Below are 27,321 nucleotides of genomic sequence, written 5' to 3' on the forward strand. Positions count from 1 at the left end.
ACAAGCTCAACGAGGAAGTAAGAAACTCAAGTAAAGGCTACTTGGAAATGCTGAACAGGAGTGTGCTTGACCCATTGGATATGATGCCCACGTGAGTGGGGAGGGCCCAGGTAGCATAGTTAAAGCTCAGGCTGCCCAACTTCCAATTGAACACTTGAAAAACAGATACAATGCTAATCATTAGAACTGAGGTTTGTGTAAGGCGTAGAGTTTTTTAGAAGATTGGAGAACATTTTATATGGGATTTATTTAGCTGAACTCTTTCAGTAATCATCAAAGTGAGCAAATTTCATGTATTTCACGATGCACATATAGGAGCATACTGATTCTTTCTACCCTGCCTCCTTTCTGCCCAAATTGCCCACCCACCATCGTCCTCCTCATACTCCTTTTTTTTTTCCAATTTTTAAAATGGCATGTTTTCACTTCACAATCATAGGCTTAACACTCAATTATATAAAAACATCAACACATAGCAAGTAGGAAAAAAACTTGTATTCCTCAGGAATATGTACAAAGGCTACAAATAGGAATCAGCTCTCTGCCCAGCTCTGTAGATGGAATCAAGGCTGTGTAATTTGAGTAAGACACCAGACCTCTCTGAATCTCAATTTGATCAGCCATTAAAGAAAAAACCATTTTTGAGTTGAAAGATAAATATTTTCCTTCTTCTGAGTCACCGCCATATAGTCTGATTTCAATTTATTTTTTGATATCACACAGAGCATATAATTTAAGACCAAAATATGAGGGTTTTTTTGTACCCAAAACGGCTAAATGCCACCACAAGAGAATGTTGCAACATTTATCAAAGTTTAAATATCTTTAACTCCACCAAAAGACCACAGTGGCTGGCTCTGGATCAGACTGAAGCCAGAAGCCTTATCCATCTATTTGGCAGGAGCCCAGGCACTTGGGCCGTCCTCTGCAGCTTTTCCCAGGCCATTTGTGAGGAAATGTATCAGAAGTGAAGCAGCTGGAATAGAAACCAGCCCAAATCTGGGTTTAAGAAAAGGAGATATTTTTCAAAAGTAAAGGGAGATAAAGACTGAAGGTGTTTAAGTATATCATCAAGTGTATTTCCACATAGGCTTAGAATTTTAAATGACCATACCAATAGAATAGCCAATTCCAGATATCACCAACAGTAAGTTTGGCTAATGATGTTGACTGCAATGCCAGGCTTTGCACGTGAGCTCATTTCCATTCTACTGCTTGCTTTACCAACCTGAGGAAACAGACATTTCCACATCCATGCGCACAATGAGAAAGTGGGAAGTTCTTTAGCAAGTCTGCTGAGGGCCCTGAAGTGTTCTTGTTAGGAGTCTGCATTGTGTGAGAGGCAAGCACCATCAGATGGAAGGAGACCTGTTATTGCTTACCTTCTTCACTGTGTTACAGCTCTTATAGTGACTTCTAATCTGTGTCTTAGCGTTTGTTCAGGCAACTGCAGCTGCAGAAGCAATCCGTATTACTGTCATTAAATGGTTTTAGAAATCTTATTCTCAGTGAGTTGTTAAGCACATACCACAGAAATATGGAGGAGGATTCCTGACCAGAACTGTTATTGGTGTCTAATGAAGTGTAAATTTGATACTATGCAGTAAATCTGATTATACAATTATAACCCTTTGTGATGTTTTCAATGTTAGTGCAATAAACTGGAATTTGAGATTGTTTCATAAACTTTTAAAACTAAAAGAAATCCACAGACATGAACAGCCAAACCTTCCATTTTCTGGATGAAGAAACTCACCCAAAGCAGCCAAGTTAACCAGCAGCTTGCCTCTGGTTCCAGCTTATTCCTTGTAGAGCCCAGATCAGGACTCTTCTGATTCCCAGCAGAACATATTTTCTGCTCATTGCACATTTGTTCTAGAAATTATATTGAAAGAATGGACAATTACAAACAAGTTACATGTATTGGAAATTCCAAAAGACTATTTAAAAACAAAGATACAGACTTATCATAAATCTGATCTAAATTTAATAGACCAACAAAAATATAATTGTTTAATTACTTCATGCTATTACTGATTTGTTTATTTTTCTTCCCCAGAAAGATTGGCCTAATAAAACAGTTAGGGTCTTGATTCTTTATGGTTTAAGGGAGATATTGATGTATTGACTGTTATTCACTGAAGATAACATGTATTTTTTTCTATATCATGGCTTCATTGCTTAGATTGAAATGTTTAAAATGGCCATTGTATTATTTAAGTAATCATAAAGTTTTGAAGAATTTTAGTAGCAAGGATTTAGAGCTTGTACTATCCTAAATATCTTTCTCACACCAGCAGCATCAGAATAACCAGGGAGTTTCCTAGAAATTCTGAACCCCACCTGACCCTACCTTTGTTCTAAGACCTGCTAAGACACAGAGTGTGTGTTACAGGAACCTTACGCCTGTGCACACTGTAGTTGAGAAGCCATTGTTCGGAGACATGGACATCTCAAAGTGTGGCCCTATTTGTGCCCATTTCCCTGCCTTTTCCTCACTTTCATTCTTTGCCTTTCCTGCTTCCCAAAATGAGACATAAAAATATTAGCATCTTTTGCCATTGGCCAGAGGGAGGGCAGGTGAAGTGCGTAGACAGGAAGAGAGGAATTCTGCATCCTTGTAGCCTGGAGCATGGACCAACAGGCTGATGGTGTGTCTTTGAATGCTGTTTTGCATCTGACAGGCCCACATTCTTCATCCTTTTATAGGATTGCCCTGGCCCCCCACTTGAGTCACCATTAACAGCAGTCCTTGCTCCCAGAGCCAAGGTTGTGTAACTGTTGAGACGTGGAGCCAGGGAGCTAATCATACAGTGTTGTGTTCCCTGAGGGTGAGCCACAGACCACCACAATTCGGCACGACCTGTTCCAGTTCAGGACAGAGAGCAGCAGAGGGCTGGGTGTGGGTTATGAAGCCCAGACTGCTCTCAGTAACAGGCGCTGTGAAGCCAAGCAGATGGATGTGATCAAAGACTAAGTAAGAAACCCCAATCCAGGCTTCCACATTACTCCAGTAACTTTTTCTCTGAGTGATGGGCTAGAGTTATGATGAAGAGTTTAGACTTTTAGATTAAAACTCTCTGGGTTCAAATCCCAGCTCCTATGTTTCTTGGGTCCACATGATTTATGCTAATATCTTCAACTGGACAGTAAAGGAAGGAATTTGTGTAAACAGGTACTTAGCACAGTGCCCTGAGTCACGGTTAGCACTCAGTGTCAGGCTATTTTACTTTATTTAATCTTTTCATTCTCTACAGTAGCATGTTTTTATGTGTTTTTTCTGGGATCTGATTGTCTTGGTCACTGTGTGTGGCCATGAAAAAGAGATACAGCTTTCACTAAATAAGATGATCTGGGGTCAGAGAATTAAGTGTGTGTGATCAGCTCTGTGGTAACAGGATTGTGGTAAGAGTGGAGCACCAGAAGAAGGGGATATGATGAGAAACAATGAGAAGTATCATAGTGTCCTTGGAAGCACTTGCAGATTGCGCTGAAAGAAATGGGATCTGAACTTTCCATAGACAAAAACCTGGCAGGTGCTTCCAAAATAACACATTCCTGGGCTGGAATTTATATCCTGTAATTAGGATGTTTGGAGTGACTGAAAGATGGAGATCAGTAGTGGTACCTTCTCCAAAGAAGAAGGGAAAATGGAGAAAACTGTTGGGCAAAATACTAGTTTGACATGGCTGGTTTTTTTTTTTCCTTTTCAAAATTTCAATATTTAACCTCTTTGTTTAAACATAGACACGTTTAAATCTGGAGTCAAAATCCCACCTGGCAATAGGGGGCAGAATGTGAGGTATGAGTGATACAGATACAATTAATACAGCTGCTGTAATACAGCTGCTGATCCCAACCCTCCTTAAAATTGTTATATAGAAGGGAGAGTGTTCTGAATGGTATGGAACAGTCAACATTTTGTGATTGTATCATTTGTTTCACGTTGGCCCCTTTCTCATGTTTTCAGAAGACTCAGCTTTGAGAAAATAGGAAAACAGCAAGTTTATAAACACTCAGCCAATTGGTTTGCAAATTGGGTGTTGAGATAAGAACTTACAGAACTTGAACTAGTTTCCATCTTGAGCAACTTGAAACAGAACGGTAGCTTAAAACAGAAGGCTTGGGGGCAGCGGGGTAGAGTGAGTTTGGGCTGGGAAGAGAGGGAAATTGGTAGAGCATGTAGCAAGAGGGCAGTCAGCAGCAAAATGGGAAGATCCTTTACCAGGACTTAGGCAGTAGGGCAAGATCCAAGAGATGATTTTCTAAGATGAGTTGTTCAGCTGTCTACCATGGATAGCTCTAAAAGGGGGGGAACCACTGTTCAGCAATACGGAACCAAGGCCACCTCTGTAAGCCCATATGTGGGGATGGTTAAGCCCACGTCGGGATCGCTAACAACCTGGCTAATTCTCCCAACTTGGGGTTTCAGGCCCGTGTTTGACTCACCATGGCTGATCCTTGGTCTAACTTGACTTTCTTCTCTTTGTTTCTTTTCCACAGTGCTCACGTATCCCAAGTCAGCAACGTTTCATCAACTGGAGAGTAAGTTATTTGGGTTGGGTTGTCACATTTTTACTGCTTTGTTAAATGCCCTCTTCTGATTATTAAACATGAAAAGAATGATTATAACATTTTTGGAAGAGCAGCATACACAGCAGCCAGTGGTTTTTAAACTATCTGTGTCCAGAGGATGGGACTGAATCAGACATAGTCCTTTGAGAGCTTTCTCTGTGAATGTGTGACCTGAGAGAACTTCCTTATCCAAAACTATGAGCTTATTGTTTACTTGATTAAAAGTAATGTCAGAGCCAATGTTTGCAAAGTGGTCTCTGCTTTGAAAGATTCCTTGCAGCGGAGACTATAATTAAGGTGTTGAAGTATTAACTGTGCCTTTACTTCTTTGTCCAGTTCTCTAAACCTGCATTTGCTGAGTAGCTGCAGTGTGCCAAACAATGCACTGGATGTTTCCTGTCAAATAAAGCACTGGGCTCTACCTGTGGGAGTTAAAAAGTATAAGAGGGGTGCAAATTGGTGATGGCCAAATTGTTATTATGGCCATTTCATGTCTTTGTAACCATTAGCCTTCCACTTGCATGTGAACTTTAACTAGTCAAATTCACTGTCTGCCACTTCCCGCTTTTCCTGAACTTCATTCTCATTGCACTCAGCTGCATCATCTTCTGTTCCAAGAACGGGCCACGCTTCCCCCTGCCTCAGTCCCTTTGTGTTGGCTGTTGCTTACCTGGCCAGCACTTTCTTCTCACTCAACTCTGTTGACATGGCGTTTTGTCTGGGAATTTACCCCTAATAGCCCACATTCCCTCTTCAGCCCATTACTTGCTGTTTTAGGGAATTTTGCAATATCCAGCGTTTCCTTATTGTGTTTGCTTAGTATCTGTTTTGTCCTGCAATGTGTAAGCTCCATAAACATGGCCCTTGGTCAGTTAGGGTCATTGCTGTCTTACCTCCACCTAAGAGGATACCTGGCATGCTCTAGCTACTAAATAAACATTGTCAGGTGACTACATGAATAGCTCCTTGCTCAAAGACTTTGCCTTCACACCTGCTTCTTCCTTTCATGTTGAGACATGCTCAGGTCTTTTTGGAGTATGTCACTTGGCAGGACTTGGGTATAGGAGATGGAGAGGAGGGTGGGAATGAATAGAAAGAGAGAAGTGTAAGAAGCAAGAATTGGAATGAGTTTGGGATCTCAACAATGGATTTTGAATCTTTCTTCCTTGTTGGATGAGGAAGCTGTTGGGCACAGAACTTTACCTTTATCTTTGCCAGTTTCTAAGGAGCTCCCAGAGCTATGCCAAGACTAACATATTCTTGCTTTATTGTGTCTCCTAAAAGCCTGTCCTTCTAATCAGCTTGTATTTTAGGAGACTGCAGGTTAGTCTACAATACATGTAGCCGTTAGCTCACATCCCTTCGTAGCACTGTTAGGTAATCCTGAATCATTTAGAGCACAGGATGGTAAAATGCAACTTTTGATGCCCCACTCAATTGGACTATACCTGCTCACTGATGTTAAATGTATTTGACAGAATTTTAATAAAATAATTATGAATCTGTTCTAAAACTGCATGTGGAAAACACAAACTACTGTAAGTTCTTAAAACCCATTTTTTTGAGGAGAATGCTACTTCCCAATCTGTACACTTAAAAAAAATATCTGTAGGGCCCGCCACAATAGCCTAGTGGCTAAATTCTTGCCTTGTATGCACTGGAATCCCATGTGGGTACCGGTTCGTGTCCTGGCTGATCCACTTCCCTGGGAAAGCAATAGAGGATGGCCCAAGTCATTAGGACTCTGCACCCACGTGGGAGACCCAAGAAAGTGCCCGACTCCTGGCTTTGTATCAGTTCAGCTCTGTCTGTTGCAGCTGCCTGGGGAATGAGCCAACAGTTGGAAGATCTTTCTGCCTCTCCTTCTCTCTGTAGATCTGATTTTCCAATAAAAATAAAATAAGTTTTTTTAAAAAGTGTGTAATTCTTTTACAAGTGAAAAAATCATAGTTTAACAAGAGTACAAGTTGAGAATTTAGTCAACTGGCATATTCAGAAGTAAATAGGGTGGTAATAAAGAAGGGTTTAGACACATTGAAAGATTTTGCAGTTTTAAAAAATGCCACCAAGGCCCGGCACAGTAACTTAGTGGCTAAATTTCTCACCTTGCATGTGCCAGGATCCCACTTGGGCACCAGTTTGTGTCCCAGCTGCTCCACTTCCCATCCAGCTCCCTGCTTGTGGCCTGCGAAAGCAGTGGAGGACGGCCCACAGCCTTGGGACCCTGCTGCTACATGGGAAACCCAGATGGAGAGATTCTTTCTCTGTCTCTCCTTCTGCTGTAAACCTGACTTTCCTGTAAAAATGAATAAATCTTTAATATTTATGAATGCCACCATTTTATCTCATGAAGCATTCTTTCGAGCTCTTTGTGCTTTCTTGCATTTCTTCAGACTGAACAGAGTAAGTATATCCTTCCAACTTCGGTACTGTACTTTGGGGAGTGTTTGTATGATCACTGCTTCTATTGTGTATGCCACAATTTAATTGAATAAAAGTTAAGAAAGATTGCGCAATGTTGTTTTTGAGTTGTAATTGTTCTCGTGAGTTATTTTTTTTCCCCAAATGGATGATTGCCTGTATAATTTTATCTTAAAGGAATTTTAAATAGATCATAGGTATCATACAATTATTTGTTCCAGTTTGCCTTGCAAATCAGACTGCTGCCTTCCTGTGCAGGATCCATATGAGACCGAGAGGAAATCCGCCTTTGTGTGAATAGTCATATTATAATTCTATGAGGAAAAAAAATCTCTCCTCATTCTGCCCTGTATTAAGTGACCTTTATTTCCTGAATGCCTCATAATTGTTGTTAGTCATGCTCTGAGCATTTTACTAATCTTGGACTCACAGGGGTGAGAAGTGCAGTAATCAAACCAGTGGAATCTGTTGTTTGTTTTTCTTTTTAACCAATAGTGGAAATATTTTTATACTCAAACTCATGTCTTTAGGCATGAGTGTCTAAAAAAAATTTGAAAGAATTTGAAAATTATGGGCATGTATTTCTAATTCTTTATTTTATGACACAGTTTAATAGGCTTTGGGGTTTCCCCACCTCTTCCCCTCCCCTCATCCTTCTCCTCCTCAGTGTTTCACAAGGTGTCTTCCCGGTGCCCTCAGAAGTCCATCATACTGCCATTGAGGTGTCTCCCAACAATGTAGGGACTTATCTGTCCTTTCACTGTGAGTCCATCCTTGTAGTGCAAGTACAGGGATATACTTCTCTCTTTCTGCCTATGAACATATTTATTCCCGCTGCACTTCCATTATACCTCCCCTTAGTTGTAGTCCCCCTCTGATTGAGAGGGAAAAAAGAAGGAAAAAAGTAAAATGAAATAGTGAGCCGTCATTTCCATGGTGGTGTTGAACTCGTAGCAGGGTTATCGATGTGACGGCAGGTTGGTACTAAAGAGTGTCCAGTATCTTCCTGTAGAAATGAATGCCAGCGTATGACCCATGTGGTTCAAATGGGAGGTATTTTTTTAAAAAATCAATTGCTTTAAAAAAAAATTTTAATTACTCTTTTTTTTTTTTAACCAGACTCTTGGAGAGAACCATTCGATCAGCTGTGGAACAGCATCTTTTCGATGTTAATAGTTCTGGAGGTCAGAGTTCAGAGGACTCAGAATCAGGGACCTCATCTTCATCTTCCAACACATCCGCCAGACAGCGGAGACGCCAGTCTAAGGAACAGGATGAAGCTCGACACGGCCGAGAGAAGTGAGTGTTCTTTTAAAAATCTGCACGTTAGTTATTGTGTCATCCTCATATCAACATCTCTGTTTTTCAGGACGTGGGTTAAAACTTTGGGAATTTATTCTGGTTGTTTGAAACTTAGCTAACATTAGGAAACTCACTGTGGATAAACAGTCCACTTTCATCCTGATGTAGCAACCCACCCCCAGTGCAGGACTGTGTCAGGTTTGTCGGGTTTGAGGGAGGAGAAGGGTGTCTGTGAAGGGGTTTCCTTTTCCTTGGCAGACCACGTGAACTTGAATGTTGGACTTAATAGGAGTCAGCAAAGTTTCCCATTCTATTGACCTAATTAAATTTTGGCATGTCACTATAGTACTGTAAAGCTTGGTTATATATTAATATAGGAAAGATTGAGATAAATATAATCAAAAGAGGAAAAACATAGGTTCCTTTTTGTAGTAATGATGAATTTGAAGGCACTTACATGCAAGGAGAGTGTTACAAAGAGCTCTGTCCTTCCTTAAAGGGTTCGGTAAAATACAAATGAACAGTGAGCATTCAAGTTATTTAGTAACTATGATTTAAATTGCCAGAGAAAATGAACTTACAGAAAAAAGACAGTATTTGTATTATTGTCTCTGAAAGTCTCAACTTAATTTTGATTCACTGAGGCATGCAGTCCCTGTATAGTTATTGCTATGAACTTATTAAATGTCAAAGTCTAAAATAGACCCTTGTTCCCTCATTCTTTTTCACTTGTCCTCATACTTCACTTCAAAAGCTTTATGGGGAAAGAAATATAGGATTTTTTTTCTGCTGAAAGGAAAGCACAGAATACATAGTATGATTCAATGTTCCATATCATGGAAATGTCTAATGTCTAAAGGCTATCCTAACAAGTATAATTATAGAAATAAACAGTAGCAATGATGGAACCCACTGATTTCACAAGAGACATGCGCAGTGCTTTAAAAAAGGAGTGCTTTGGAGGAATAGTTGTAATGTTCCATTTATAACATAGGCATGCTATGATACTGAAGATATTTATTTTTAAAATTAATTACTCTGGGGTTTATAGAAAGCATTAAGAGGTTAGAGAATTCATTTGTGTATGCCCATTTTATCTGCTGCCTCATTTTGAATGCATGGCATTTGGCAGCACTCTGCATATTTAACCTATCCTCTGTGTGTCACCACATTCACTCTCCATTGCTTTGTTTGAACAGAGGGATAGATAGCCAGGGAAGGTGGGTGTGGTCATGAGCCTGAGAGTGAGAATACAGCATGATGAAATGAAGTCCCAAAAATGCATAAGCTAACCCTCTTGAAATTTTTAAAATAGAGTTTTTCAAGAGCAGGGATACGTCTAGCATAAATTATCTTGATTGTTTTGACAGCAAAACCAGAACAAAAAGAGATGGAGGCTGGTAGAGACTGAAGAATCATCTAAATACTACTATACACATGCCACTCTAGTCTTTTTCTTCGTTATTCTTTTCTGCTGTTCCCTTTACTGCTCATTCTGATCTCTCATCCTGATGAAATGACAACTAGGGGAGGAAGCAAATCTTGGGGTATTTTATGTACATATGCTGTTAGGATACTTTTCTATTTAGTGGAGTAACTTCATTGTCTCACCTTGCTCATTTTCCTTGAGATAGTCTAGGCCTTCAGAAATCCATCAGCTGCTCCTTGTTTTCCTCCTAGTCCTGAGACACTCCCTGCCCTGTCTCCCAATCCTGACCTGAAAAGCTAGGTCACAGCCATGTCTTCCACACCAAGCCCATGCTGATTCAAGTGTTTGCAAGAGCAAGGGCTTGATCTCTCCAGGCTCCAGGTCTATTACTTATATCTGGTTTGGCTGGATCACTGCTCAGTTGTCCTTTCCCTGACCCCTGTCTCCTCACCTTGGTGTCGGTACTCTTCTCTTCACTCACCTTCCAGCTCTGTTCTATCCCTGCGACCTCCTTGTGTTTTGATACTTTCCCAGCTTGGCTGATTCTACCAGCATCTTCCCTCTGGGCTCAGATGTCTCTTCAATGTTCTTTCTATCAGTGATTTTGAAATACCACTATCAAAGCCCGCTCTAATAGCTCCCCAGGAGATCCTCTAAGGATCGTAACTTGTAAATAGACCAAGAATGTTTGTTAGGGGCCGACACCATGGCCTAGCAGCTAAAGTCCTCATCTTGAATGTGCCGGAATCCCATATGGGCTCTGGTTCTAATCCCGGCAGCCCTGCTTCCCATTTAGCTCCCTGATTGTAGCTGGGAAAGCAGTCAAGGACTGCCCAAAACCTTGGGATCCTGTACCCATGTGGGAGACCTGGAGGAAGTTCCTGGCTCCTGGCTTCAGATCGGCACAGCACTGGCCATTGCAGATGCTTGGGGAGTGAATCATCAGATGGAAGATCTTCCTCTCTGTCTCTCCTCCTCTCTGTGTATCTGATTTTGCAATAAAAATAATCAATCTTAAAAAAAAAGAAGAACATTTGTTAGGGACTGTAGAAAATGAGTTGTTCACAGTACCTGCTTCTGCAGAGTTGATTCATTTACCTAAGAGTTTCCTTGGGCTTTGCTGAAAAAAATGACTAGACTTACATACAAGGGTGTTGATTTTCTGGAATACATGAAGCATTACAGAAGTTGATTTGGGTTATTATTTTGCCTCTAACAACTTAGAGTTGCAACAAATTTAGCTAGCATTGTGATGTATTAAGTTAAGCCAATACCTGGACACTCCTGTCCAACTCCTGCTAGTGCACCTGGGAAGATAAAAGAAGATGGCCCAAGTACTTGACCTAGCAAATCCCCAACCATTGATACTGTTTGGGGAGTGATACAGTGGATGGAACATCTCTCTTTTTTCAGTCTCTTCACTTCCTCTCTCTCTCTCTCTCTTTCTCTCTTTCTCTCTTTCTCTCTTTCTCTCTCTCTCTCTTTCTCTCCTCCCCCCGCCCTGAAGTCCATGATGGCCATTTCAAGATGAGATCATAGAGTCAGTAAATTTAACTGAAATCATCAGGACAGAATTTTAAAATAACCAATACTAAATATAGACTAAGACTATAAATACTTCAGTTAATCTTGGTACAGATCATGTGTTATTTGTCCAAATTTTGGAGGAAATACAACTACTCATTATTGTTTGCTACAACAAAAATGTGAAAGTTCCAAGAATATGCTTCTTATATTAAAGGTTTACTTCAGTTCACTTTTTAAAATAACTACCTGCTGGTGTATGGACAAGTTGTACAGTGTTGCTGAGTGATGTATGCACATTTGTTGTGATCTTCACTTCTGAATATGTTTGAAAAAAACACAAATATTTTTAAAAGGAAAGCAGCCTCCAAGTGAAAATACTTTGTCTTTTAGAAGATAATAAATTAGAAAATTGATCTCAATGTTCCTTTGTGACAACTAAGATACATTAGGTTAAACCACCACCGCCAAGGACAAAAACATATGTTAGGAGGATGATTAATACTGGTTCAGTATTATCAGAACCCCAGATTTCTGCAGAGGAATCTCAAGGCAGTTCAAATGAGAGGCCTGAGACAAGTGTTTGGTCGTAAGACACCGCTCAGCTCACATCACTGTGTCTGGTTTCCATAGCTGAGCCTTGCTTCTGACTCCAAGGTCCTGCTCCTGCAGATTCTGGGAGGCGGGGATGAGGATGGCTCAGAGTTCCTGCCACCCAGCAGGAAAACCTGGACTGAGTGCCCTGCTGCAAGCAGCAGCCTTGGACTAGCCTTCACTTTCATGCACATTCGAGGAGTAACTCAGAGGTGGAAAACTTCTCTGCCTCCCAAATATGCCATATCTGTGTCTTTTATATATTATATGTGTACAAGTTTTTACTTACAGCTGTTCTAGAGACTGGGAATCCAAGAGGAGGTGCCAGCATGGTGTTTGCGGAAGGATTCCGTCTCTGCTTGGCTTGCACATGACTGTCTTCTCACAATGCCCTTGTATGGCTTCTGCGCTATGCACCTGTCTTTCTGGTCTCTCTCTCTCTCTCCTTATGAGATAGCGCTCATGTTGCGTTAGGTGCTGAGCGTTATGACCCAATGTAACCTTAATTACCCCCTTCAAAGTTCTATTCTAAATACAGTCACATTGAGGAAGCCAAAAATGGAGGAAAAACGTGAGGAATAATAGGAAGACAGAATTTAAGGAGTGAAACCAATTATTTTGAGTTCAAGAACAAACTCTGGTAGCTGCTCCCAGCAGGCCGCAGCGCATGGGGGAGCAGGCTTGAGGAGCGTGTACTGGCAGCATGCGCTCAGGTGTTGGTCCCCGGCCCAGCAGCCTCCACCTGCCTTCTGGTATTTTATACCTGGGATAATGCTTAAACATGTGCATACTTCTTTTATATGATTTTTACCAAATGTATGTCTTTCTCCACACTGAAAAGTTGCAGATAATAAGATGAAATTGAATATTGCATTAAAAATTACCAAAGATTAGTATAACTTTGGAAATATTATGATAGTATTTAAGTCCTAATTTGTATTTCCATTATAGCCTGCCTGCAGACATGAATATAAATTACAGGATAAATATTTAATGTTGGCCTTCATTTTTGGAAAGGGTTGAGTTCATAGTAAAAAAAAAAAAGATATCTATTTTTATTCTTTGAGCCCAGTTAATTCAAGACATAGCTTTGAGATATATTAACCCAGTGCTGCCACGTGGGAGAGTAAAATGTCCTTCAGTAGTTTTTTTTTTTTTTAACCAGGGTTTGATGTTATGTTAAAGGTTTGATTTGTTATATGATATAGTTTAAAAAACAGTTTGCTAAGTAATTTATTTTTCAAAAACTTGTAATAAAAATGTATAAAATCTTTAAAACCATTGAGAGCATTAACAATTAAAATATGTAACTATGATTTTTATATATACTTCTAAAATTAAGTCATAAATGATTTCTATGTAATACACTTAATTCTCAGAATACCCTTGTCCTGGTAAGTGACAAATCCAAATTTAATTAGAATGCTTTGTATTCCATGGTTTTATTACTTCCGTATAGTTTCTACCAAAACTGTCTGATTCAGTATGATTCAAAGAGTAATGCATTTGTGCTCTAGTTACACTGTCTTTAGCATCGGGGGAAATCAATATTCTCCTCTAGAGAAGACACTGTATTCTCTCTTCAAATATTTCTCCTTATATTGCATTAATTTGTAATATTGCTACACACACACACACATACCACATCTGTGAGTAATGCAGATTTTCACTGTAAATTTGCACTGTTCTCCCTGCTTGAATATAAATTACTTTGGGTAAAATAGAAAAGGTGTTCGTGAGTGGGAACACAGCCCTTGCCACTATGCCTCTAGGAATTGTTTCCTTTGTAATGTGATTTGTTTGGCACCAAGCAGCCTCAGGGGTGGCACTGCACTCAGGTTGGATCAAAGAGGCAAACTGGAATCGCTGAACATTCTTTGGACTTTCCATATAAATGATGTGACCCAGGTGGCAGTATCATTAAATGTCCCTTTCACCTTTTGGAAATAAAATTAAACACTATTTTTCCTTCAATTCAAGGGGGCTCATCAACAAAGAAAATATTCCTTCTGGATTCAACAACCTCGATGACTGTATTTTGAACACTCAGGAAGTAGAAAAACTACACGAAAGCACTTCGGGTTACACTGGAGAAAGAAGCAAACCCAAACGACAGAAATCCAGTACTAAACTTTCCCAGCTCAATGAAAATCAAGATGGTCCCGTGGTAAGTGAACATTGCTGTAAAATATTTACTTGTAGCCACTGAGGAATGAGACTCACTTTATTAGCTTTTTTTTTTTTTTTAATTTGGCCTGTGATCTGCCAAGGAAATTGAATGCAAGTAAACTGCCTGTCTAAGATTTGGAACAATTGCTTGAAAAGAATGTGTGTTTCCGTTGAAACTCCTCTTCGACGTCACGTTAGCCCATTCATACATTTTTTTCTCCATCAGGGATAGCATCTCAGGTTTGCTGGGTGCTAACAACAAAAGTAGAAAAGTACCTGGATTTCTTAGAGTGTGCTTGACCAAACTGTGGACAAGATCTTTATTGACAAAGGCTTGGAAGGGCGGTCCTAATTCCAGGCTCGCCTTTTTTTTTATGTGCAAAGATCTGCCTCCAGGCCAGTCACCACCTTGCAGGATTGCGTTCTGTGGTAGCATAAGTGAGCTCAGTGAACCCTGTCTTTGTCACAATGAATAATTTCAAACCCTGCCAACACAACTTAGAACAGCTTCCCCATCTGCAAGATGATCTTTTCTGTCATATTCCGTGAATCTTGAAATCCAAGGCTTTGAATATAACTACAAAGCAAAGAGCCCAGGAACAGAACGATGTCGGCCTTTAGATGACCTCTTGAAGAAGCAGCTTGCTAGTTAGCTTCCCACTTGTTTTAGCCTTCTAATTTTAGTTTATCCAATTCTTTCAAACCCATCTCTGTCTCATTCACGGTCTTTAGATTCTGACCAAATATTTGATTCTGTAGCAAAAAAAAAGAAAAAGAAAGGAAAGAGAGAAAGAAAGGGAGGGAGGGAAAAACAGAGAGAGAAAAGAAAGGAAAAAAAAGGAAAGGAGAGGAGAGGAGAGTGGGGGAGGGGATGGGAGGGAGAGAGAAAGAGATGGAAGGAAGGAGAGAGACAAAGAAAAATTTGCAAGAAATATACATCATTACATGCCTTCTGTGCGCCAGCCAATGTTTTAGCCCTGGAGTATACGTTTGTGGAGCCTGTCTTCTATTGAAACAGACTATAATGAAGTTTCATAGGTAAAATAGGGTATATATTACACGTTGGTGATTACTAAGAGGAATTTTAACGCAGGGGATGGAGCCGAGTTGCACATGGGCAGGAGGTGCAGTTTTAATTGCAGGCCTCCCTGAAATTTTGACATTATGTGAAGACCTAGAGGAACTAGTGAAGAAAACCATACAGACAGAATTGTAAGCACAGTCATTTATCTGAAACAAAACTGGACTTGGCTATGGCTTATTTCTAAGGACTCTAAATACCATGGGTTAGTGAGAATCTTATGGAAGAGTGGAAAGGTCTCAGGACAAGAACAACTGGAGCTACTTGACCAACGTGACTACCATGTTGAGAATGGACAGTAAGTGGGCAAGGCCAAAAGCTGGAAGACCAGTTGGAGAACCATTGTGATAATCAAGGTTGGGAATGATGATGTTGGTTTGAAATAAAGTGATGCCAGAGCCAGCACACCTGGGCTTGAGGGGGGTGCTGTTCCCTTCACTCGAGGCATGAGTGACTCCTGGAATTGTGTGTTGCATGAGACAGGAGGTGGGAGCTAAGAAGCAAATGGATTCTGAATGTATTTTGACAATAGAATTGGTAAAAAAAAAAATCTCTCATTAGAAGTGGGTTATGAAATTATAGAAGTGTCAGGGATATTTAGCGTCAGAAGCTGGAAGACTGCTCTTGCCAATATACTGAGGTGAAAAAGAAGCTTTGGAAATGTTATCCTAGGTTCCAATTTGGACTTGTTAAAGATTGAGCTGCTTGTTAGATAGCAAAAGGGAAATATCAGAGAAGCAGTTGGGTTTGTGGGTCCACAATTCAGGGAGGATGTCCGGGATAACCATACAATTGTGGGTATCGTTGGCCCCGCAGATGACCTACATGGCAGTTGACAACAGAGGTAGCAAGTGAGGATAGAGTGTGGACCCTGTAGCTCGACAGTATTAGAGGATAGGGAGATGAGAGCAGACAAACAGCCAGAAAAATGAAAGAGGAAGTTTGAGATCTTGGAAGTCTGATAAGTTTCAAAGGGGAAGACGGGCAGATAATAAATAGAAGACTGGAAGTTTGATCATTGACGTCCACAAACCATGGCTCACTGCTGATCATATTGAGAGCAGTGTTGGTAGATGAAACAAAAGCCCGTCTCCAGGAAAGGATGGGAGGAGAGTGAGTGAAGGCCATGGGGTAGTGACCTCACAGCGATGCTGCTCACCTACAGCACAGCTGAAGAGGGGAAAAAGATGCAGACCTAAGGTAACATCTTTCAGATTTGATGTCTTTGAAGAGGAAATGGTCTGGAAAGTGTAACCTTGGTCCTTTTGCTTCTTGAGGATAACGGTGAGCAAGAGACTCAGTTCAGATCGTGAGCATTCCACAGCATGTGCACTTACCAAAACACTGCATTTTTTTAAATTTGCTTTTTTTTTTAATAATTGAAAAGTAACCAGGGGTAGTGAGGTGGCCGTCAGAGCATTAGATTGCTCTGTTTCATCTCTGATTTTTGGTTTTTACCATGATTCCAGCATCTAGTGTATACCAGTGTCATCCACCTTTCCAAGAAGTAAACTGTCTCGGTGCTTTTCAAGTAGAGCCAAGCTAGCCAGCTTGTTTTTGAACAACTCCCCTCCACCGATCTACAGGCCTCCAAAGCTCTGCCCATTTTGTGCTGTCACCTATGCATATACAGAGGGGTTTTCTCCAATTCCAGAACTTAACCTCAAGGTGAAAAGCAATCCTTGGAGATTCTGCCTTTTACTTGCGTGTTCCCAGCTATCCCACACGTGCATACAGACATAACTGCATGCATGCAGTCATATACATTCCATTGCTGCTTCTCTTTTGGCTGCTTTCCAATCTCCCTCCAAAAACTTTCTCAACACAGTTTAACAGTCTGACTTGAAAGCCGTGACCCTTCCATGCCTCTTAGCACTTCTCCCACTCTGTCTTGGGGACGTACGTTTAGATTTGGACAAGACCTATGTATGCATTTGCAAAACTGTAATGCTGGAGAGTTAGGAGTAACTTAAGGTTTCAAAACTAGGAAACCAGATGAGTTGACCTTTCTATGTTAATTCAATAAAATGCTGTACCATGAAAAAAATGTTAGTTATGAAGACTATGATAAAATATTTGACAAGTTTTATTTTGAATGTCTGGCATGTGCTACCCATTGTAATCATCTCAATAACCCATAGGTGGGTACTATTAGATTACTAGAAGTTAATCTAAGACAACCCAAAGATGTGAAGCTAGGGTTTCACTCTCCTGCCTCTCAATATTAAGTCAGTTCCAGGGACAGGCACTTGACCTAGCAGTAGAGATCACTCTGACTCCCATTGAAGCGCCTGGGTTTAGTTCCCAGCTCCAGTTCCTGATTCCAGCTTCCTGATAATGCAGACAGGTGGTGATGTCTTAGATACTCAGGCCTCTGCCACCCGTGTACAAGATCTGGACTAAGCTCTTGGCTTTTGGCTCTAGGCCCAGTTCCAGTCCATCCCTAGGCATAGCAGGTGTTTAGAGACTGAGCCAGTGGATGAGAGTTCTCTGTCCACTATTTCCATACCTCTCAAATGTAAGAAACAGTAGGTTTTAAACCTACCTACCTACCTACCTACCTTTCTTTCTTTCTTTCTTTCTTTCTTTCTTTCTTTCTTTCTATCTTTCTATCTTTCTATCTTTCTATCTTTCTATCTAGTGTTAACCATATATATATATATGCATGTCAACCACCCAAGATTGAAAACATTAAGAAAGGTTCTCATCTGTACTGAGAATGTACAGAACTTTCCTTTCCTGTATTTATTCTCTAACCACCACCAGATAACAGGTATTTGCATAGAATTTAAATTGAATTGTGTAGTAATAGTGATTGGAAGTGATGTAGAATACACGGGGGATATAAGTAGGTTTTATATAAATACTATGCTATCTTGCATAAGGAATCTGAGCACCTGTGGATTTTGATCTCTGTAAGGGGTCCTGGGTCCAATCCTTGATGAATGTTGGGGACAACTGCATGTTTTAATTAAGATTGTGGTAGCATTAGGGGCGGTTTGTTATGTCTTCCTCTGCTTCCAACGATTTAATTATGCTGAGTCCATAGTCAACATTAGATACAGCCAAATAAAGAACCAAATTGAGTAACTCTTACTGACAAGTTCTGCTTAGTGTCAGATACATCCTCTGACATGTTAGCCAAAGTCCAAGGAAAGAGGTTGGGTCTTCAGTAATACCTGAACTTCAATTCCCACTTTATCACTTGATAGCACTACTAAGTGGGAATATTGCTTAGCCTCAGTTACTTCCTTTGTACAAAGGGAATATTAAGTCTTATTATGGGTTTTGGGAACTTAATTGCTGAAAACAGGTAAAGCTGAGTGCTGAGGCCCATCTGCAGTGGTGTTGAGTCTCTTCCATTGACTTTGCCAACAGATGTTTAGAACAGTGTGCACTAGGCTTCAGTCCTTCTGTTTGTCCTTGCTGACCAACCCTTACAGTCCCAATTCTGCCCCTGCTTCAGTGCCTTCCGCATGTCCCTGCTGGCCTTCTACGCCCCTGCACTGGCACGTTTGGTTGGTCCTTGGCCTCCTTAAGTCCTTGTGGTTTTCTCAGAACATTTCCTGCTGGCCTCTGGGATGGTGACCTCTCCTTGTCCTCTCACCACAATGACTATTTTCTTCTTTGCTGTATCCTTCACTGGCTAATCTTCATAAATCATGCTTGGGATGGAAACGTGATTCTTGTTTTTATCTCCTGTGTCTTTCCCATCAGAACTCTGAGAACGTCTGCATTGCCATGGTTTCAGTTGTCACACACACATACACACAAACCCACGCACCCATCCATCTACCCCTCCCTCCCTAACAAGCAGCTTGCTGGTCAACATTTGATTGCCACTCTCTGAAGTTCTTCCCAGGGGTTGAGTAGTTTAAACTCATACGTTTGCTGTCTTTTTCACCGAAGTGCTCCATCTGATTCAGTCACACCATCTCCTCAGTCGTTTTGTGAATCTTTTCCTTAATCCCAAATGTAGTTGGTCCTACTTTAAAGTGTGTTGTGTGTCCCCTTATCCTTTTGTATTGCCACTAAGTGACTGAGACCAGTACTCCAACTTGTCTGGCATACAGAGGCAGTCCCGTAGCCTGAGTCAACAGCTCCATCCTCTCCTACAGACCTCTGCACTGCACCTGTTCCTACAGCAGTTCCCACCATTGTTTGCAGTAGAATGCAGCTCAGCAGGGACCCCTGTCATAATCCACCTCAAAGTGATTTTCTACATACCATGAAATATAATGTAACAAAGCCTAACAGTGCCACCACCCTCTTAAAATTATTCATCCCTTGAATCACACAGCATGGAACAATGCAACGTGCATCTTTTAGGTACTAAGCACACAATCATGAGCAAAATAGTCATATTTACTCTGTTGTTGAAAATTTCCATTCTTGTAGTTGGCAGTGAAGAAGTTCAGTGTGCAGTCAGGTGGTGGGGCCTGCCAGGAAGAGGAATAAAGCCAGGGAAACAGGATAGGAAGTTAAGCACTGATTCTGTCCACAGGGTCTCGGGGTGCAGTGTACTGAGCCCAGTTCTGGCACTGGAGCCTTAGGGAGGTGAAGGAGTGAGCTTTTGGGCTGTATGGGGAGAGAACCTCTAGAAGGGGGGAGTGGCAGGCTTGGCTTCCTGAGGCCAGGCAGGAGGCTGCTGAGGTTGTAACAGAGTTGAAAGAGGAGCATTGCAGGAGATGACGTCACAGGCATAGCAGGGATCCTGATGGGCCAAGGATTCGAAGCCATTTTTAGGATTTGACGTTTACCTTGAGAAAAAAAACAAAAGATATGAGGAACTGTTAGAAGAACAAGTAACAAATGATATACAAGGATTTAAGTGAAATAACCAACATAACCCAGGCAAGAGACCTTGTTGAGTTAGACCATGAGGAGAGATGGGGTAGTAAGAAATGGTCAGATTCTAGGTGTAAGTTGAAGTGAAACCAAAAGGATTTTGTAGTGAATCAGATGCGAAATGTGAAGGAGTGGGATACATGATGATGCCAAGACTTCTGGAGTAGCTGGAAGCTGCAGCTGCCATGACTAAACTGGGTTTGGAGGTGATGAATTTTGATATTTTAAACTGAAGATGCTTTTCTTAAAGAAGTAGGTAGTGAGATCAACTAATGTGGAGTTTAAGGGTGAGGTGACTGATGTAAACTTTACAGGTGATAGTTAAAGCCTTCAGACTAGAAGAACTGACACCTGCACACTGAAGAGCAAAACCAGCAGGGATGCAAGGACAGAGTCCTGAGGCAACCCCTAGGTGCAGCAGGTGAGAGATTACCAACAGGAGCCTGAGAGGACACATCCAGTGATTTCCAGTGCAACATGAGGGCCATCGTTATGGTAGATTTAAGAGAAAGTCAGAAAAGAGAAATTAGAATACTGGGTGAGCATTTCACACAGCCCACAGCTGCCTTGATAGGAGCTGTTATGATGGAAAGAAGTGAGAAGCCTGGTTAGATGCGTTCAGGGAAGCATAGGAGGAGATTCATTGGTTACTGATAATATGATGAAGAAAAATGAAACAGCCAGCACTGTCATACCATGTCTGTTTAAGATAAGCTAAGAAAGAAATGGTGATGCAGGAGAGGTTGGTCTGTGGCAGGAAGAGTATTCTAGAGTGATGGGAGGCGGGTCCCCCTGGACAACAGGTGGAATTGTTTGATGATAAATCGCTAACACCCATCTGATAAGAAACTTGAAGTTGCTCCCCACTTCCACCTCCATGTAACACCAAAGGTCTGTGCTTGCGTTGTAGCCATAATCCTTTCCTCTAATAAAAGTGAATGTTCTCAGGGCTGGCCTTATGGCACAGTGAGTTAAACCACAGCCTACAATGCCAGCATCCCATATGGGCACAAGTCTGAGTCCCAACAGCTGCACTCCTAATCCAGGTCCCTGCTAACAGCCTGGGAAAAAAACAGCTAAAGATGGCCCACATGCTTGGGTTCCTCCCATTCGTATGGGAGACCCGAATGAGTCCTGACTTAGGTGTGGCCCAGTCCTAGCTGCAATATTGCAGGCATTTCTATAGTGAACCAGTGAGTAAATTTCTCAATCTCTGTCTTTCAAAAAACGTAGAAATAGATAAATATACATTTAAACTTTTTTTTGTAGAAGAAAAAATGGAGAAGTAGCCAAAGTACAAAAACCATAGCAGCAAAGACAGCTGTCTGTCTGTCATCCTAGCCCCAAGGCCCAGCATGGCCAGTGCTTGCCAAAACTGTTTTTAAAAAATTGAATGAAGTCAGCAGGGCGCACCACCACCAGGAGGGAAAAAAAATTAATATGGATCTTCACCAAGTAACTTAGGGTAACTGGTGCATCACAGAGACCCAAACTTCAACATCTCACACAGTGGAAGTAATTTCTCTCGTGGCAGTCAGCAACAGACCAGTGCCAGGGAGAGGAGGAAGAGATGCTCTCTTTGCAGTATTTAGGGACCCCGGCTGACCGTATCTCTGCCATCTTCAGCATGGGGTATCCAGAGCGCACTCACTGTTGCGGGCTGTCTCTGTTCCTGCTCATGGAAAGATGGGTTGAGCCTATAGGGGAGTATCTGGCGGGGGATTTTGTTAGGCAGGCCTGGGAGCCACAGAGATCACTCTCCCTTTGGGACAGAAGTCTGATTAGAAACTGGGAAATGCATTGTGGCTGCTGCGTTGCTATAGAGTAAATGTAGAAGGGGCTTGGGTGGATGTGGCAAGTGCTTCTGTGCTTTTAATGTATGGTATCAGCAGTGCTTTTGGATTATGGATTTCCTTAGACAGTTTTAAGTAACAAACCAGAAACTGTAGAAAGGAATTCAAATCTGTCATTCCTTGTTAATAAGACCTAACCAGATACTCTGTTTCTTACAGCTCAAGGTTCAAGTGAGGAATGTGTTTTGATTAGCAGCATTCCTGCAACCTTCAGATTAGACTGTTTGTATATTGAGAGAAGGGTAGTGTGTGTGTGTGTGTGTGTGTGTGTGTGTGTGTGTGTATGTCTCCCCTATAAAGACTTGACCCCAAGTAACAGTCTCAGAAGACCAATTTTTTCTTCTCTAAGTATTTTCAAGTGCTTTGCTCACTGGTCAAATATGATTTAAACTTAAGCTTTTAGTGCTAACATGGAGTGAAGTGGGGGAAAATTACAAATCAAACTTAGCTTTATAAAAGTATTTGCTCTTTTGGATATGGACTTATTTTTATAATTATGGAGCATGGGTTTCAAAATTTGGTTCTTTCTAAAACCCAGAAATTATTCACATAAATGATGTCCTGGTGAATCTATGTCTTAAAAGTCCTGTTGGGGCCAGTGCTGTGGTATGGTAGGCTAAGCCTACACCTACCTGCAGTGCCAGCATCCTATATGGGTGCCAGTTGGTGTCCTGGCTGCTACACTTCCTATCCAGCTCCCTACTATGGCCTGGGAAAGCAGAGTGGGGTGGCTTAAATCCCTGGAACACTGAACCCATGGCAGGGAGAGCCAGAAGCAGCTCCTGGTTCCTGGCGTTGGACCAGCTTAGCTGTGGCCTTTGTGAGCCTTTAGGGAGTAAACCAGCAGCTGGAAGACCTCTCACTCTGTCTCTCCTTCTCTTTGTAAGAATCTGCATCTCCAATAAAAATAAATAAAGCTTAAAAAAAGGGAAGACACTGCATTGTTGGGTCAGTATTGGCCCTGGCAGTAAGGATGCTAGCTAGAAGGCCTGCTTCCCACATGGAGGTCCCTTGGTTCAGCTGCCTGCTAGAGCCTGCTAGAGCCAGCTCTTGGGAACAGCAGTGATGGCACAAGTGTGGGGGTGTTTCTGTCACTGCGTAGGAGACCCTGGCTGAGTTCCCAGACTCTGGCTTAACCCCCTCTCCTCAGCCACTCTCGGGAGTGGACTTGGGTCGGGGGCGGTTCTGTGGCTCTCTTTCTCTCAAATAAACAATTTAAAAATTGCAGTGCGCAAGCAATCTCATGAAGTCATACCTAAAGCCATAATCTGGTTTTGTGTATTTTCTTCTTAAATTATATATTACCTTTACAAGATTTTGAACTTATAAATGTAATTAAAAATGAATGCAGTAAAATATTTCCATAAGAATTATATTCCTGTAACTTAAAAAGTGCAAACATGGGGACTTTAAACTCTTAAAAACGTTAAAAAGATATTAAGTCAGTATTTTTTCCTAAATACAAGTCCTGTTAGTGACTGCAGCATGTTTGAAAGGCAGAAAAGCATGCTCTGCATCCAGTAAGAGCTGTCTGCATTTCAGCATGGCTTGTCTGTAGATTACATTTCCCCCGCCCCGTCTCCACGAAGAACAGGGTTGACCTATTTTTTTCCTAATCTCTCCTCTCAAACCCTTGACAAAGGTTGGAAAGCATTCTGCACCCATGGAAATGTATAGCCTTATCACTATATTCATATGTCTTCACCACCCTCCTCCATTTTGTTCCACAGCAAGCAAGGTATTTGCCAGTTGCCGTTGAGATGTTCCCTGTTTCCGACAGGCCGAGGTGCAGCTCAGATCCATTAGCTGAAGAACACTGTGTACTGGCATGCCTTCGGTGAAAACAGACCAGCGGTATCCTACAGCATGCCAGGTGGAATTGTGGAGAGACTTTAATAGGGATATGGAAGAGCTTTGAAAGTCATTTTTTTTGTGTTGCATCTATAAAAAGCCCACTCCCTGGGGAGCGCTTACAAACATGAATCAAAGATTTTAAAAAAGGGAGGGAGTTGACAAAGCTAATATTTGTTTTAATGCTGGAGGTCAGCTAAACTTTGTCACATCTCAGGAGTGCTTTTTGCCAAGATTCCCATTGTGTGATATAACCAGCTTGTTCTCCAAAGCTATATTGATTCCATCTGCTGAGGAGGAACAAAATCCAACATCTTTGAACAGAAATATCTCTATAGTTCTGTCATCCTATTATAGTTTATTTTCTGTTCTCTTTTTTGGATATCCCTTAGCTTTAATTTCAGAATGTTTGTCTCTTCCAAAATGATCATCAGCGTATAATTGTAAATGTACCATTGTTACTGCTACCTTTTTGAAATGTTCTGAATATAAAAGATTATGCTTTCCCTGGGAATTCCATGTTTCAGAGCCTTAAGAAAGCCTGGTACAAAGACATGCTGCAGATTCTGGTCATCTATTGAAGGTACCGGAGGGAGGAAGGCTGTTGGTCAGGAGATCGCATTCAGAGAATAAGAGCGATTATGCTTTGGTTTTAAGAGGAGCCATTCTCAAGAGGGCTTGTCATCCAGACTTTGGAGGAGGAAATAGAATTGAATATTGTTATATATGTGTGTGTGTTTCTATTTTATTTATTATATGCATTTATATTTATTTTATTTCTTATATATATATTTATATGTTATTTCTTAGATCCATTCTAAAATGATCTAGGCATTGGGATGCAGCAGATTAAGCTGCCCCTTGGGATACCCATATTCCATATTATAGTGCCTGGCATCAAGTCCTACCTTTGCTTCCAATCCTGCTTCCTGCTGGTGTGCATCCCAGGATGCAGCAGGTGAAGGCACAAGTGCTTGGGTCTCTGCCACCACGTGAGAGAACTGGGCTGGACTGCTGCCTGCTGGCATTAGCCTAGTCCAGCATCAGCTGTTGCAAGAATTTGGGTTTTGAACCATTGGACTGAAAAGCTAGCGCACGCTCTCTCTCGCGCGCTCTCGCTCGCTCTCTCTCTCGCTCTCTCTCTCTCTCTCTCTCTCTCTGTCTCTCTCTCTCTCTCATTGTGCTGCTCTGCCTTTCAAACAAATAAAAATAAATACCAGTTTTCTAGGGCCCAGCACAGTAGCCTAGCAGCTAAAGTCCTCGCCTTGAACATGCCAGGATCCTATATGGACGCCGGTTCTAATCCCAGCCCCTGCTTCCTATCCAGCTCCCTGCTTGTGGCCTGGGAAAGCAGTCAAGGACGGCCCAAAGCCTTGGGCCTCTGAACTCATGTGGGAGGCCTGAAAGAGGTTCCAGGCTCCTGGCTTCAGATTGGCTTAGTTCTGGCCATTGCAGCCACTTGGGGATTGAATCAACGGATGGAAGATCTTCCTCTCTGTATATCTGACTTTGCAATAAAAGTTTATAAATCTTTAAAAAAAAACAAATATCTAAACATATATATTCATATTCAGTAACTCCATGACAGAAATAAACCCTGTCCTTCAAGTTTCTTGGGCACCTGCTTAACTTACAGGCAAATAGCAGTAACATATTCTCTTTAGAGATTTCATGGCTTTAGAAACAATAACAACAACATCAACATCAGCAACTGATGTTCATTAAATATGTCAGGCACGGTTCTGAGGCTCTGTAAGTTGTTCTTAACTGTCATGATACTCCTGTGTGAGGTGTTACTGCCATCTCCATTTTCAAAATGGGAAGATTGAGGCACAAGGAGAGGCTTTCAGTTTGGCAGACAGCAGAGCTAGGACTCTGACCCGGGCGTGCCAACACCAGAGCCACCATCCCGCCTCGATGTTACTCCATCTTCCTTGGTTTCTGTTCTTCAGTGGAGCCTGGATGTCAAACTGAGAATTCCAGACAGGTTGGCCAAACCAACATAAAGGGAGGATAGTCCATTCACATACCAAATTGAAGATTAGTTTTCTACTCCAATTACAACTTAGGAAACATTTCAAAAAAATTGCTCATTTCATGTAATTATAGTGACTTTAATCAGTTTCATGGTTTAATATAAAGCTAAACACATGTAGCTTTAATATCTATCTACCTTGATGACACAGGATGAGTATATTACACTTGATGTTCTTTTGATATTCCTCTATGAGTGTCTATTTCAAGGCAGCTGTATTTTTTAGTTTAGTGAATTGAGATGTGTTTTTGTTTACTTATTTGTTCGTTGTTCATGGGGTGGTTCACTTATTCTGTTCTAAGCCACTTGGATTATATTTAGAAAGCATCAGCCATGTTCACAGAGGCAGTGAAAACGCAACAGACATGCCTGCTGTTAAGCATTATGCCCACTTGGTCAGCCTGAAATAAACATCATTCAAAGAAGTTTCCTGTTTCTGTTTTGCCCAGCTTAGCTAATAGAAAGATAAATATTAAAAACCACAGAGCAAATGATTTCTAAAATAACACTATTGCTTTGTGAGGATGTTTCACAGCTTAAGCGTAAGTTACGTGTACCCCAAATCATGTGAAATATATACTTAAAAGACGTAAGAAAACAAACAGTCGCTATTACATCTATTTCTGATTAAATTCAAGGTCAGATTGCTCAGGCCTAATTCTAAGCCATCCTGACTCTGGGTTTTGCTATGTTTAGCAAGAAAATGTGGATAATAGCTAAGAAAGACGTTAGAGGGCACCGTGACCATTTCTCTCAATTCCTTTGTAGGACAAAGCGCAATGTACAGTTTCATGTAAGCAGAGTGTCATGTTTATAATGTTACTGGTTTTTAACAAGAACCAAAGTGTCGTGGTGAGAATTAGCTTGCAGCTGCATATTACATGATTTTCCTGACTTAAAGAGAGGGGAATCTGCCATTGCCTGTTTCCCATCAGTCAACACTTATTTCTCTGCAGCATATGGAAAGCCTCAGTTCTGCACACGCTCACGTGAGGACAGACCCGGACTATGGGGAACCCGTGCCTGACGAGAGGTAATTGTACAGTTTTTCTCTTCATATTAACTTCAAGGGATAGGAAAGAGATGGGTTTTTTGTTTTGTTTTGTTTTAGTTTGGTTTTTTTTTTTTTTTTTAATTATTTAATGCAATGTAGTTATAAGAACTGAAACAAAAATCACAAAATTTAAGAGCTGTATATTTGCCAACAGTATTTTATTGCAAGTAAAAAGGATGGACACCTAGTTTGGTACTATTAAAGACAAAAAAAATATTCTTATTTGCTTGCATTTCTGGTTGTATTTTATTTTGATTACTACTTTTTTTTGCTTAAGTTGAAAACTTGTGTTTATTTTTTGTAAAGATTTGTTTATTCAACCTAGTTTTACATATTGGTTACTCATTACTATGTCAATTAATTCCATAATGATGTAAATTTTTGCTGATGGTATGTTGGAGCTTTCAATTGACTGGGATGATACTCTGCTGGCTCTGTCATCAGACCAGAGAGGGTATACCTAAGAAACCGTTGAACTTGACGGGACAATAAGATGCTGGACTCTATGTTTGGTATACGCTTGCAATGGGGAAATCTCAACTGAACTTGAGCTGTGGTTATGCAATAAGGTGGAGGAATCCACCA

General features: G+C 41.1%; 1 protein-coding gene across 1 annotated transcript in view; it reads left to right on the forward strand.

The window, feature by feature from the left end:
* The window catches only part of FAM13A (family with sequence similarity 13 member A), a 334,054-nt gene that overhangs the window by 268,703 nt on the left and 38,030 nt on the right, over positions 1-27,321 (forward strand). The window contains exons 8-11 of the mRNA XM_058667049.1: positions 4,504-4,545; positions 8,116-8,295; positions 13,826-14,012; positions 26,639-26,715. Coding sequence (XP_058523032.1) covers positions 4,504-4,545; positions 8,116-8,295; positions 13,826-14,012; positions 26,639-26,715 — 486 coding nt within the window. The remainder of the gene's footprint in view (positions 1-4,503; positions 4,546-8,115; positions 8,296-13,825; positions 14,013-26,638; positions 26,716-27,321) is intronic.

The sequence above is a fragment of the Ochotona princeps genome, chromosome 7, assembly GCF_030435755.1.
Source record: "Ochotona princeps isolate mOchPri1 chromosome 7, mOchPri1.hap1, whole genome shotgun sequence".
Lineage (NCBI taxonomy): Eukaryota > Metazoa > Chordata > Mammalia > Lagomorpha > Ochotonidae > Ochotona > Ochotona princeps.